General features: G+C 43.5%; 1 protein-coding gene across 1 annotated transcript in view; it reads left to right on the forward strand.

Annotated features, from left to right (window-relative positions):
- Positions 1–13,769, forward strand: part of apbb3 (amyloid beta (A4) precursor protein-binding, family B, member 3) — a 17,911-nt gene extending 4,142 nt beyond the window's left edge. The window contains exons 3-13 of the mRNA XM_071919666.2: positions 281–339; positions 506–554; positions 1,831–1,980; positions 2,125–2,252; positions 4,462–4,467; positions 8,079–8,193; positions 9,318–9,399; positions 10,165–10,248; positions 10,859–10,974; positions 11,288–11,467; positions 13,503–13,769. Of these exons, the coding sequence (XP_071775767.1) occupies positions 281–339; positions 506–554; positions 1,831–1,980; positions 2,125–2,252; positions 4,462–4,467; positions 8,079–8,193; positions 9,318–9,399; positions 10,165–10,248; positions 10,859–10,974; positions 11,288–11,467; positions 13,503–13,769 (1,236 nt within the window). The remainder of the gene's footprint in view (positions 1–280; positions 340–505; positions 555–1,830; positions 1,981–2,124; positions 2,253–4,461; positions 4,468–8,078; positions 8,194–9,317; positions 9,400–10,164; positions 10,249–10,858; positions 10,975–11,287; positions 11,468–13,502) is intronic.
- Positions 13,770–15,337: the final 1,568 nt, after the last annotated feature.

A 15,337-nucleotide genomic window follows, 5' to 3' on the forward strand; every position in this document is an offset into this window, starting at 1 on the left:
AGGTTAGTCTAGGTTGGTCTAGGTTAGTCCAGGTTAGTGAGGGTTAGTCCAGGTTAGTTCAGTTAGTCCAGGTTAGTCTAGGTTAGTCCAGGTTAGTCCCGGTTAGTCTCGGTTAGTCCAGGTTAGTCTAGATTAGTCCAGGTTAGTCTAGGTTAGTCCAGTTAATCCAGTTAGTCCAGGTTAGTCCAGTTAATCCAGTTAGTCCAGGTTAGTCCAAGTTAGTCCAGGTTAGTGCAGCACCAGAACTTCAGACTTTACTTCTTCTGTGGTGTTTTTCCAGGAGGATGCTGGACAGACCTCCAACGGACAGACAGACGGACCAGCAGTCCCTGAAAACAGGTCACACACACACACACACGCACACACACACACGCACACACACACACACACACGCATGCACACACACACGCACACACACACACACACACACACACACACACACACAGAGACTGAGCTGCACTGAGCAGTTCAGTTCAGTTGAAGTAAATCTGTTTTTTCTCCTCAGGTCTTCCTGGCATGAAGAATATCTGAGCAACCATGACCCCGACTCCAAGGTAACAACAACAACAACAACAACAACAACAACAATAATAGTGTGCTTCTACTTAATTTGCACTACATTTACGGTCTATTTTCCCCATGCTGACTACCAAGGTGCCACATTTTTCCACATTTTGCTTGTTAACGACGTTGAGAGAACAGAACCTCTTCCTGTTTGGTGCCGTAAAGCGATCCAGCAGATTTCCCTCAGATCCGCCAGGTGGAGAAACTATGGAGACTGCAGAGGAGAGTAGAGGCTGTTCACTGTAATTATTAATGTCTGAATTAATGTCTGAAGTCGGTCAGAGTATCATCAGCAGAGGTGGAAAGTAACAAAGTACATTTCCTCCAGCCCAGTTTAGTCCAGTTAGTCTGAGTTAGTCAAGTTAGTCCAGTTAGCCCTGCTTTGTCCAGTTAGCCCAGGTTAGTCCAGTAAACCCAGTTTAGTCCAAGTTAGTCCAGGTTAGTCCAGTTAGTGCAGTTAGCCAAGTTAGCCAATGTTAGTCCAGGTTAGTCCAGTTAGTCCAGTTAGTCCAGACCAGTACTGTACTTCACTACAGTTTTGAGGTTCTGGCTCTTTACTTGAGTAGGCTATTTCCATTCTGTGAGACTTTCTACTTTTCCTCCTCTACATTTATCTGCCGGCTGGAGTTACTAGTTACTTTGCAGAATAAGGTTTTACATCAAAACATACGATAAGCTCATAAAATATGTTGCACTGTTAGAGTTTAAACTCCAACAGTATCTGCAGCAGTTAGACGACAACATTAAAATACTTCTGACAGGTTCATGCTTCAATAATTTAACTCTCTGACAGAATGATGACTTTTACTTTTCATACTTCAGTTCATTTTACTGCTGATACTTCTACACTTTTACTGAAGTAAACCTTTGAATGCAGAACTTTTACTTGTCTAATGTATTACTCTAATGTAGTCTAATGTGGCATAATGTAATCTAATCTACTCTCTCTCCCTGTCTCTCCCGGTGTCTCTCGCCCAGTGCTTTGCGGTGCGTTCGCTGGGCTGGTTAATCTACTCTCTCTCTCTCTCTCTCTCTCTCTCTCTCTCTCTCTCTATCTCCCTGTCTCTCCCGGTGTCTCTCACCCAGTGCTTCATGGTGCGTTCGCTGGGCTCGTTAATCTACTCTCTCTCTCTCTCTCTCTCTCTCTCTCCCTGTCTCTCCTGGTGTCTCTCGCCCAGTGCTTCGCGGTGCGGTCGCTCGGCTGGTTAATCTACTCTCTCTCTCTCTCTCTCTCTCTCCCTGTCTCTCCCGGTGTCTCTCGCCCAGTGCTTCGCGGTGCGGTCGCTGGGCTGGCTGCAGGTGGAGGAGGAGGAGCTTTCTCCCGGCCGCAGCAGTCTGGCCGTCAGTAACGTCATCCAGCAGCTGTCGCACTGCAACAGTCCTGAGCAGAGAGACAGGCTGGGAGCCTGGGGGGAGGTGAGACTGTCTGCCTGTCTGTCCACCTGTCTGTCTCTCTGTCTGTCCACCTGTCTGTCTCTCTGTCTGTCCACCTGTCTGTCTCTCTGTCTGTCCACCTGTTTGTGTTCCTGACTGTCTCTCTGCCTGTCCGTCTGTCTGCAGGGTCGGGAGATGATGCTGGTTCTGAAGAAAGACACTCTGACTCTATTGGACCCGTTAGACCACACCCCCCTCCACTGTCAGCCAATCATCAACATCCGAGTGTGGGGGGTGGGCTGCAACAACGGCAGGTGAGCCAATCAGGGAGGGGCTTACTGGATGATTGACACTTTGAGGGAGGATTTATGGGACCTGAATGCTCAGTGTGACTTGGTGGTTAAAAGCAACAACTTGGAAGAATTCGCGTTAAGACAGACACACACACACACACACACACACACACACACACACACACACACACACACTTGCAAGATCACCAGACACAGACACACTGCCTGCCTGTCTGTCTGCCTGTCTGTCTGCCTGTCTGTCTGTTGCATGAGAACCTCCTAACTTCAGTCTTACTGATCTTAAAGTCACAATGAAACGGCATTGAGAGCGTCTTGCTTCTGTACTGTGATGTATTTCCTGTTGAAACAGGATGTTGGGGCGGGACATAATGTGGTAAAAGTGTAATCCAATGGGAGATCAGTTAGGAAGAGGTTAGACTCGCCTCCAGTTTTCTTTCACTCGGTTTTGAAAGTCTGAGGAAGCTCGCCTGGCAGAGGGGCGGAGCCTTCTCGCCAGCTAGCGAGGCATAGATAAGAATGGCGTGGCGTTTCAAACAGGCCACGCCCACAAAGTGCGGTACAAGTGATGCGACCCGCTCTATCTCTATGGGCAAAACAAAAAATCTACATGTTCTGTGGTTGCTGTTTCTGTATTCTGATGATTTATGTGAAATGTATATGATGTAAATAATTTGTCGTTACCTTTTCACAGTTATCAAAGAACTGCATCATCATTAAAATGTTTATTTTCTGGAAGTCACAAAATGCAACAAGCTAGCAAACTCTGACACTTCAAGAAAAAACATTTTAATGATCCTGCTGCTGTTTAAAACACCATGAAAAGGTAACGACAAATTATTTACACCAGATACATTTCACATCAATTATTAGAACACAGAAAAAGCAACCACAGAAAATGTCGATTTATTGTTTTGCTCATAGAAATTGAATCGGGTTTCACACTTGTACCGCACTTTGCAGACATGGCCTTTTTGCAGCATCATCGCCATCCTTATCTATCGTGTCTACGCAGGGCGTTTAGTGGGAGGGGCATCAGTGGTGCGGAGTAGTGCAATGAGCCAAAATGGCGACGCACAAAACTCCCTTTAAAGTTGTAACCATGGGGCGTCCGGTTGCCTCAGTACTGTAAGGCACGTACCATGTAAACACAACTTGGGTTCGAATCCGACTCAGGAGCTTTGTCACATGCCATCCCTCCCTCTCCCAGTGTTTCCTGTCTGTCTCTACTTTCAACTGACAAATAAAGGCGAAAATGCCCCAAAAATTAAGTTGGAGCTGTGTGTCGCTGCTGTGAAGAGACAAACCTGCAGAGAAACCTTCTCCACTGGGCTAACAGCTTAATGAGCAGCTAGTTGTTTTTATCTTGTTCATTATCAAATGATGAAGTTTGACGGACCAAACGAGGACACGTGCTGATTCGCTGTGAGACTGGCCAATCATCAGGCGGCCGCTGACTCCCAGCGCTCAGTTCAAACCTACAGAACACAGTTTACCACACATCCAGTCGAAGCTAGCATGGCTTAACTTCTGGCTAAGTGAGACTAGGGTCAGAAAGGCATTTTTATTTCCTGGGGGGGGGGGTTGCCACTAAAAATACACCGTTAACTAGGAAGTAAAAGTCATGGGATTTGGATATAAAAATACAAGAAAATAAAAATGTTTTAAATATTTTGTTAAATAGGTGTGTATTATGAAATGGAAAATGATCTAACAAGACTTTTCATTTCATTGTGACTTTAATGCTCCAGTGGACTTCCAAAGAGTCCGGTCTAACCAGAGCGGACAGACCCATGTGGAGAACCTGGGCGGTCAGGACGTTAGGCTTCATTTGATAACAGTTGTAGGCGGCCAGGTGGCCCGGCGGCCCGGCGGTTAGAGAGACCGTCCCGTAACCAGGGGGTCTCAAGTACGAACTCTGTAATAGCCAATAGGTTCGCGAAGAGCCGTGTGACCTGTTGAAGTGTCCCTGAGCAAGACGCTGAACCCTCACCTGCTCTCTGGATGAGAGCGTCTGAACGACTGAGGTGTAAAAATGGGATGAGAGGTTTTCACCCGATGGCACTCGTCTCGTTTGGTTTACGTGAAGTTTGATATTTGATGTTGCTGCATGATGAGATTTTAAAAACAAAGTCACCTTTTGGTTGGTTTGTGTTGTGATTCTGCACTAACACTGTCACTTTCTCTGTTTTTAAACCGCCCCCCACCTCAGGGACAGGTAAACCACTCTTCCTTTACTTCCTTCACATCCAGAGCCATACAGACACAGAGTTCGTCCAGGTTAGACCACACTGTGTTGGCTGCTGATCTAACACGGCTGACACAGAAAACTGACATGGCTCTGTGTGTGCATGGCTCTGCTCACAGTTTAATTAATTTGGAATGATTTGTTTCCACGGGCGCCATTTTAACCCCGAACTCCTGCCCACAATCCTCGTCCATCACTGTGGTCGTGTTTCCATGACAAAACTCACGAGAAGTGTAAGTGTGGTCTCACGTAGACAGAAGTTAAGTCTTGTGAGCTTTGACTGGATGTCTGGTAAACTCTGTTTCTGTCGGCTGTTTGAACTGAGAGTTGGGAGCCAGCAGCTGCTTGGTGATTGGCTAATCTCAGAACGAATCAGCATGTGTCCTCCTTTGGTCCGTCAAACTTCGTCATCCTATAAGGAACAAGATAAAAACATTATACACTGCTTTGAGAACCTCCTAACTTCAGTCTTACTGATCTTAAAGTCACAAGCAAACGGCATTTTGAGAGCGTCTTGATCCAATGGGATAGCAGCAGCTCACGGCTACAACTTTAGAGGCGTTTTAGTTAATTCCTCACTTTAGTTCTGACAGTTGGGGGTGGAGTCAGCGCTGGGCCACTGTGTCCGTAAATTTAATTGGTTGTCTGAAGCCCTTGTGACTGGCTGTCTGTTGCCCTCAGAAACAAGCAGAGAATCGAACTGTGAGTAGAGCCATGTTTACGATAAAGAAACAAACTGCCCGCTTCTACCCCTCTCTTCTTCGTCTTTTAATCTGTGTTGATGTCGTTGCACAAGCCAATCACAGCACAGTTTCGGACTACGGCAAGACTTGACAGTAACCGATGAATTTTATGGACACGGTGGCTTAGTGCTGACCCCGCCCCCAACGGTCAAAACTACATGATACTTTGGAGAGTTCTGTGATTGAATATAACAATAGGATAACAATTGAATTGAATTGAATATAACAATTGTGATGACAATATGACAAACATGAAGTTCCCTGAGGAAATGGCTTTGCTTGGACACAAGTTGCACACTCAGATATTCTAAGTTTTGTCATGGAAATGCCACCATACCTTTATCCTCCTGTCTGGTGCATCTACACTCTCAACAAAAGGGGTTCTATAGAGTACCAAAAATGGTTGTTTAGGTTTGTGCTATAGCATGCTCTATGACACCATGCTCAGATGGTTCTATATAGAACCTTTATGGGACTGTAAAGAACTCTTTAAGAACGTATGAAAGTTCTTTATTCTCAATTTTATATAATTACCTTGAGTCTATGAAACACAGCTGTCAGGTTCAGTAAGAGACACTTAGACCATTTATAGCAACAAATGGTTATACAGTTGTATTTGGTAGAACAGGCTCTGCTCCCCAATAGGCCTTTTTCACCAACATGGCTGACGTACTTCCTCTTCGTCTCAGCAGGGAATAGATCGGTTCTCACCATTGGCAGCAATGTTAAGAAGCCAACTTTCTGTCTCCTCCGACTCTGTGATCACTGGTTCTGTGTTTCAACATAATGTTTAACACAATACAGCAGTTTAACTGACAGATCTTTCTGTGTCTGTTGTCAGACGACCGGAACACTACAACCAAGCACAGATCATGTACAGACCCATGTGTGTTCAATTCAGTTCAGTTCAATTCAGTTCAGTTCAGTTCAATTCGGTTCAGTTCAGTTCAGTTCAGTTCAGTTCAGTTCAATTCAGTTCAGTTCAGTTCAGTTCAGTTCAGTTCAGTTCAATTCAGTTCAGTTCAGTTCAGTTCAGTTCAGTTCAATTCAGTTCAATTCAATTCAATTCAGTTCAGTTCAGTTCAGTTCAATTCAATTCAGTTCAATTCAGTTCAGTTCAGTTCAGTTCAATTCAGTTCAGTTCAGTTCAGTTCAATTCAGTTCAGTTCAATTCAGTTCAATTCAGTTCAGTTCAGTTCAATTCAATTCAATTCAGTTCAATTCAATTCAATTCAATTCAATTCAATTCAGTTCAGTTCAATTCAGTTCAATTCAGTTCAATTCAGTTCAATTCAGTTCAGTTCAGTTCAGTTCAGTTCAATTCAATTCAATTCAGTTCAGTTCAATTCAGTTCAGTTCAGTTCAATTCAATTCAGTTCAATTCAGTTCAGTTCAGTTCAGTTCAGTTCAGTTCAGTTCAATTCAATTCAATTCAATTCAATTCAATTCAATTCTATGCAGTGAAGCAGTGGAACACAGTTATCAGTTAAATAATTCCACTAACATTACTAAAATACCACAAGGTAATAACGTTACCTACCATTCAAATTTGTAGGACAGCAGAAGACGCTATCAGGTTTGTGTTTACATCCTGTTACTAACAGGAGAGTTTGGAGCAAATGGTGGAATTCTAAGTTTCACTTATTGAGTACAACACTACAACACTGCATCTCTCAGTCAAAGACGCCGTCTAGAGGTCATCTCATGAAGCACATCATCTCACGAAGCGACAGATGACTGACTGACCTGGATTTGCCTTGTGATGGCCTCAGTCGTGCCGTGGGAAAAGAGATTTGATCGAGGGTCACAAACTGCTAACAGCACAGAAATTACAGTTATCCTTGGTTAGCCAGTTAGCATTTTGTGACTCTCGATTAAATCATTTTTAGTTCCATGAGAGCAGGGTCGGTCGGTCGCTCTGTTCACCCCTTTCTGGGTCACGTGGCCCGCAGGGAGTTAGACTGCAGACTCAAGCGGGAGACCTGAGTTCGAATCCTGGCAGAGATGCTTCCACAAAATTCAACATTGCGGGGCTGTTAGACTTTTAGTCTTGTTTACAGTTGCACAGTCGTCTGACAACAGAAAAATTGCTGGCAATGGTGAGAACCGATCTATACCCTGCTAAGATGAAGAGGAAGTACGTCAGCCATGTGTGAATCCAAGCAGCATGTGAGAGATTCTGCAGGGAGTGTAATAAACCCCCAAATAATAAATTATTAGTATTTTCATTGATTTATTCTCTGGTTTAGTCTCTGCCATCCTGAACTATTCGTCATGATAGTTCAACATGTTGTCAAAGCGTTATTAAACCTCCTTCTATACATCTTAATGGGAGTTCAGGGTGGAATACCAGTGTGACTTATCGATGCATTTGATTCCAGTTCCTGTGATTTCAGAGAAAAACAGATTTATCATTTATCAATCATCCTTCCATCAGTTTATATGAAAACAGACAGAGGTTTAAGTGTTTTTCTGTCCTTTTTTTCTATCATTTCTTAATTGATTTTCATTATAAAATCTCCCTCTCTCTCTGTCTCTCTCTCTCTCTCTCTCTCTCTCTCTCTCACACATACACACACACACTTGTTCTCTCAGTGTGCAGCATCTCAAATGTATTGTGTGTGTGTGTGTGTGTGTGTGTGTGTGTGTGTGACATCACACATAACACATCACTGTAAAAAATGGCACATCATAACAAGATGACCAGCAGTAAAGTTTGCTGTCTAATCTACCTCTCTAATGTTCATCCTGTGTGTGGATGTGTGAATGTGTGTGTGTGTGTGTGTGTGTGTGTGTGTGTGTGTGTGTGTGTGCGTGTGTGTTTGTGTGTGTGTGCAGGGACTTTGCCTTTGTGGCAGGCGATAAGGACAGCTGTATGTTGAAGTGTCACGTGTTTCGGTGCGACGCCCCAGCCAAGACCATCGCCACGGCACTGCACCACATGTGCTCTAAGGTCGGTGGGTTCGAGTCCCGCTCTGGGGGTCACCGAGACCTGTGATTGGGACTTGACTTGACTTGTGCTTTGATGACTTGAAAAGGTTTCTAAAGTCTTGACTTGAGATCTTGTGTTTGTGTAAATGACTTAGATTGAAAGTGATGAGATTTGTTCCAGCGGACGACTGAATTTAAATTCTGTTTTCTGAATTTGTATGGAATGATTGAATTTATTGAAGTTGAAACTGATTATAGAAATCAAACTCATGATGCTCTTACCAAGTTTTTATCCTATTAAAACCATATTGCATTGAAAAGTCCTAGATATTTAGTTTTCTTTAAGATATTAAATTGATACTGGACTCTTGATTTGTTCTGACTTGACTTGCTGTTCTACATTTAGACTTGAGACTTGACATTAATGACTTGGACTTGACTTGGAAATCTGCATTTAGACTTGAGACTTGACATTAATGACTTGGACTTGACTTGGTAATCTGCATTTAGACTTGAGACTTGACATTAATGACATGGACTTGACTTGGACTTGACTTGGACTTGACTTGGTGATCTACATTTAGACTTGAGACTTGAGACTTGTGCCTCAAGACTTGAGACTGACTTGGGACTCAAATTAAGTTTACTTGCTCACACCTCTGGGTAGGAACCACCTGTCACCACCTGGAGGCCCCATCCTTAACCTAGACAAAATATGCATAAAAAGTCAATAAATGACAATGTCACAATCACAATCCTTCTTCAGTGTTAAAGTATCATAAAAATGGCTGCGGTGTGTTGAGTTCCAGTCGTCTCCCTTCAGTGAGCGTATCTCAGCAACGGTGGTTTGTTTTGTGACATGGACCGGGAATAAATGGACTTTCATTACTTTGAGTTTCTGTATTTACAGTATGTGTGACATGCGAGTTGGAAAGAGAGAGAATAGTTGCTGCAACAAAAGTATATAATAATGGTTATACAAAGACTTTTCAAAGGAACTTTTCTTTCTCGTTTCCAGCTGGTGGAGAATTTTGTTGTATTGAACTGTAGCATTTTCTCAGTGATGTAAATGGAAACAAATGAATGAATCCACTACCTGTCTGTCTGTCTGTCTGTCTGTCTGTCTGTCTGTCTGTCTGTCTGTAGATGATATCAGAGAAGGCGTTGATGAGGCCGTCTCGCTCTCTGACCATGGAGAGTATCTCACCTGAAGATCTGCCGAGGCAAGGTAACTGGTCTGGTCTGATCTGGTTTGGACTAGTGTTACGTCAGATTTACAGTTACCATGCACATCGCCTCCTAGTGGAGATTATCAGTAAGACATGGGAACTTTTGTCATCTCCGATTTCTCTCAGTTGGCTTCACGAATTATGGAAGTGTGTCGACACAGACAGTAAACATGCAGCAAATCCACTGATGGCAGCAGACCAAGATAATAACAAGCGCGAATTCGCAATAGCTGCGACCACGTGTGCGCAGGCATACATGTGTGGGGAAATTTTTGTGGACCAACCAACCAACCAACCAAACGACCGACCGACAGAGCAGTCTATAGAGCTGCTGGTCGCAGCTAAAAATCCAAACAAGGCAACAGTAAACATGTTATCTCCCACGAATGATGCAGTCCCACTTTGGGCCAATCAGTAACAGGCAAACAAAGACACATCATTCCCTTACATTAGGTGAAAATCCAATCAGCGGAGTCCAAGATATTGTGGGTGATGTACAGACAAGTAAACAAACGTTGTAGCGCCCCCCTCAGGCCACGCACTGTGATTTTGAAAATGCCAGAATGGAGCGATGACAGGCATCATTCCCGAAAGTTTTGTTAAAATCCATTCAGTGACGTCCCAGATATCGTGTGTGACATATGTATGGACCGAACCGATCCACAATCCCTCCCCCAATTTCATGATGGGGAGCAATTCTCAGTTATAGTCACACAAACAATCCAGTTTGTTTCCCTGTTGTTGTGTGTTGCGTTGTCTTTCAGTGGAGTTTCTGGAGGCGGTGAGGCAGCAGGTCCAGAAGTTTGAGGTCCAGTACATCGGTAACCTGCCGGTGTCCCGGGCGATGGGTAGGACGGACCGACCTACACACACCGGTTGTACCTGTAGATACAATATTACATCAAGATAAGAGGAGATAAAACTCTATCAAACTCTATTATTAAGCCCTTTAAATCTTTACTTACTCTTCATGCTGCTTACAAGCAGTTTCCTGAGTGGTGGTTTCATAACTGTTTACGTACAATACATATTTAAAACAAAAAGAAGAATGTTCTAGGCTTTCAGTTCGTTCACACAGCATCAAATAAGATTTTATTATTTATGATGGTATTAGATAGAAAAATTAGTCCTCCCTTGTTAGCATTTTACTCACTGACTTATGTCTACATATTACAATATTTATTAGCTTTAACTTATTTTGCAAAGTTGATGAGTAATTAAACACTAACAACTAATTAATCAAACTGGTAGTTTGCACTGTAGTTATTAATTCTAATGTACATAACACAATCATCAGCATATTAACTGACCATGACTAAAGCATACATAATAACTAATATTTGAACACATACGTAGTTAATACTTAATCACAAGTTAATTAAGCATTGATTTGTGAACTGTTAAGTGTGAACATGTTTTGTGGGTACAGGTGTGTTTATGCTTTATAATATTGTGCAGGTATGGAGGTTTTAAACAGAGCGATAGAGAGCATCATGAACTCTACAGACAGAGACGACTGGGAGCCGATCGTCATTCACATCTCCGATACCGTCCTGTCGCTGTGGAAGGGACAGGTATTATTATTATTGTTGTTATTATTATTATTATTATTATTATTGTTAGGAGTATTCTGTCAATGTGGAAGGCAGAGGTATGATTATTATTATTGCTGTTACTATTATTCACTCAGTGTGGAGCACAGTGTTCTTTTCAGCATATTCATTATTCCCCTATTTATGGGCCGGTATCGGCTATACTAAATGTAATGCACTGTGTAACTCTGCCATTGAAAAGCTGAAATTTCTTATTAGTAGAACTACTTGTAATAGTATTACAGATAATGTGTCTATCCATCTATTTGTCTATCTATCTGTCTGTCTCGCTCAGGAAGGGGAGGAGCCATTCTGGGAGTGTCAGGTTCGTTTTTTGACGTTTCTGGGCGTCGGCCATGACAGCCACACCTTCGCTGTGATCGTAGACGGCGGCACGCAGCGCTTCGAGTGCCACGTCTTCTGGTGCGAACCAGACGCCGGCATCATCTCAGAGGCCGTCCAGGCTGCATGTATGGTGAGGAACCAGCCTGTCTGTCTGACAGAACATCAGCATCACTGCGGTGGAGCTGCAGTTTCCGCCCGCTGTCTGCAAGCTCCTCAAGCCTTTTAACGTTCTAGTGTTTCTCTGTGAGGATTCAGCTGTTCTCTGTAAAGGGTAATAAGGGTGATAGCAGCAGAGGTGGGGACTCGAGTCACAATTTGAATTGCTTGAGACTAGATGCATACTTTGATGACTTGAAAAGGTTTCTAAAGTCTTGACTTGACATCTTGTGTTTGTGTAAATGACTTAGATTGAAAGTGATGAGATTTGTTCCAGCAGACGACTGAATTTAAATTCTTCTTCTGAATTTGTATGGAATGATTGAATTTATTGAAGTTGAAACTGATATAGAAATCCTATTAAAACCATATTGCATTGAAAAGTTCTAGATATTTAGTTTTCTTTAAGATATTAAATTCTCTGACTTGAGTTGCTGTTCTACATTTACACTTTAGACTTGACATAAATGACATGGACTTGACTTGGACTTGACTTGGTAATCTACATTTAGACTTCAGACTTGACTTGAGACTTGTGCCTCAAGACTGGAGACTGACTTGGGACTCGAGAGAAGGTCATGCCTCTGGAAAGCAGACCAAACAAACCCAACAAACCAAATAAATAGCCTTGCATAGTATAGCGTTATGGTGTTTATTAGGATTGACATTGTGGTGTTGATGCAGTGCGAACAAGCCTCGGAGGGAAGTTTATCAGACCAATGTGGAGGTAGTGAGGGGAAGAAGCGCTAGGTATAGTGGAGTGCTCCAGGCTCCAGTGAGGTGAAGGTGAATTCAGGTAATTAAATGCTTGGCAGGCTGGCAGCAACACATATCCGAGTCCAGTCGTGTCCCACCTCAAGTTGATCTTCATAAGGAAAGAGCCAGTTGATAGTTCATCCATAAAATATTTAAAATACATTCATTAGATTTGAATGTTTCAGTCCTCAGAGGTGACCTCGAGCAGAAAGATGTGTTCTCTGTTCTCACCTTCTTGACAAGTTAGAAAGTTAAAAAACTAGGAAGAACGTTCTCCATAAGGCCACAAGTGTTGACTGAGATTTCTCGGCTTAGACAGTCAGCTCATGGTATATAATAAATAGTATATGATATAGTATGTAATAAATGTCAAATCCAAGAAGTCGATGCTTGTGTCCTTGTGGAAAACGATCCCAAGTTGTTGCTGTTTGGACGTGTTATGTTAGCCTGGTAAGACCATCCTGATCATGTGACCTCACATTCTGTCTCACTCCACGGATCAGTCTGGACTTCCAGCCGCCCACATCGATTTCAGTGGGCGGGAGCACTTGCCTTGACAGACAAACTCCTTCAGCCAATCAGCGAATCTAAATTCAAATCCACTCGGAAGAACGGCGAAAACGTCTTTTCTGCCGAGAAACTCCACTAGTGCATACTGTTCTTTTTTAATTGTTGTTATTGAGTCTATTTCTGCAATAACTGCACTTATGGCTGTGTTTACTAATGTTAACATTACCGCTCGTTGCTTCGGGAGACGCCGTTACTGTTTTGCCAGCGGCGGCCTGTATTTCACGTCATCAACTACGACGCAGTCCCTGATTGGCCCGGTTACATTGTAATTTCAGGAAATCAATGTGGGCGGCTGGAAGTCCAGACTGATCCGTGGAGCGAAACAGAATGTGAGGTCACATGATCAGGATGGTCTTACCAGGCTAGTGTTATGTTGTTCTCCCAATGAATCTTTGGGTTACCCATTGGTCCTCAGCAGTCAAGTCACCATCTGGTGCATCCTTGGTCGGGTTGTGCTTCGGCCGTCGTCACAAGAACAGATGTGGAGAAAGAGCCCATACCAGCTCTGAACATCACTACCTGTCCTCTCCTCAGCACTGCTCTGACGCCCTCTGGTGGTCAAACATTTCATTATGTTATTTTCCACAGATCCACTAGCAGAGGTGTCTGGTGGCTAACAACAACAACAACAATAATATTAATGATAATAATAATAATGATAATAATACTTTTCTCTCCTTCAGGTTCAGTACCAGAAGTGTCTGGTGGCCCAGACTCCTCCCCTGAGGACTAAGTCGTGGCGTGCGACCCAACCAAAGGTCAAACGGGCCAACTCGATGGACGGATCCACCTTGTGCCCGCTCACCTCCCGTTACCAAGGCAGCAGCGCTACCATGACAATGGCAAGGGTAACCAAGGGCAATGGCAGTGGTGGCAGCAACACCAGTGTGAGGAAGGGGATGCTGGCATTCTTTGAAACCTTCCGCAACAAGCAGGCCACGACCTCCTAATGACTGGGGGGTGATGATGGTGATGATGATGGTGACGATCAGAGCCATATATCAACAGAGTTAGTCCAGGTTGTACTGTGTTCTCCATGTTGTTGCCCCTTTTCTAGAACTAAGACGTGCTGGCTGTAAATATGGAACAAAGTGCTCCATGATGCCGCCATGGCGGCACGGACACGCTAAACATCGCCGTGACCAAACTCTGTGTATGTATGGCTCTGGTGGTCGAGCCTGTCTGTGGCTAGTTCCTCTGCCTTCACACCACCAGCGACTCACCGGAGACCAGTCAGCCGACGCCCACCGCGGTCGCCTCGTCTCCTGTTTGTTGGAGAGGACGAGTTGGCCGAATCATGCCGTTGTGCCGTTTGCCCCGCCTAACGCTGCAACACCATTGGTGCTACAGCTGTCAGTCAGCCAGCTGAGCTCAGCTGAAGGACAGCAGCTAGCGGCCTGAACGCAGGGTAAACAGCATGCATGGTAGCTAAGGACGCTGAGGTGGGTTTATGTATTGCTGCGCAAGGGGTTGTGGGTAACCATAGGTCAAAAAAGCAGACTATGTAGGCGATGCACGCCTCCTGCAAAAAATTACCGCCAGTCGGTCATGCAAACAACACACAGACATGAGTGGATTCAAACAGCTGTCTGTCAGAAGGAATGAATCGGATTGGTCAGTTACACATGCCTTCTGTTCAGCTAAACACAGATGTCAATAAGCGCTGTATTTCCATGGCATCCTCGACCATGACACCATGGACCATGCAAAGATTATTCAGCATGCCAGTCACACACAGCAGAAAATGAACCACAGTTTCCTCTTGCTGCTTATCAAGCTTGTTTCAAGACATTTGACATCAGATTTTCTTCCTGACAACTGAAACACCTTGGCAGCACCACAATTCTCTGCCAGGGAAGTAAAACAATATGTCTTGAAATAAGTTAAGATAGGCTTGATGAATTGGAATTCATGATAAAATTATATGCTTCATAAACTTCATCTTCTCACCAGAAAGTTTATTGACTTCGACACTCTACCAACCCTTATCTCCACTGGCATCTCTATCATCCCATGAAACTCATTTGAAGCCTTCAAACACTTCAACTCTTCAACCTTACAAACCCCTTAACCTTAACCTTAACCTTAACCAAACCCGTAAGGTTAATGGGCCCCTTAATCCCTTAACCAGTCCCTTAAACAACCCTTTAACCTTAAACTTTCCCAATAAATCACTGTGATTTGTTGAATTTGAACATGGAGGGCAGTCAGCAGATTCTCCCTTACACTTGAACTTCAGTTCAAGCTAGTTTGAATTTAAATTTTCACTAAATCCAAGTTTATGTATTACTAAAATTGTAATGGTTGCACCAACTGAAATAATTTCAAGGACATAAGTTACACCTTAAAACTGACACCTTCTGCTGGTGTGAAGTCTTCTGTGAAACAACTGGAGCCTCGATTTGATTGATGGAAAACTTGCTGGAGGATCCTGAGGAACAAATACAGAGCTGTTTACATCTGTAACATGAAATTAGATTACTGAACTGATGAAGAAAAAAATAAAATTTAGCTAGCT

The sequence above is a fragment of the Centroberyx gerrardi genome, chromosome 11, assembly GCF_048128805.1.
Source record: "Centroberyx gerrardi isolate f3 chromosome 11, fCenGer3.hap1.cur.20231027, whole genome shotgun sequence".
NCBI classification, from domain to species: Eukaryota; Metazoa; Chordata; class Actinopteri; order Beryciformes; family Berycidae; genus Centroberyx; species Centroberyx gerrardi.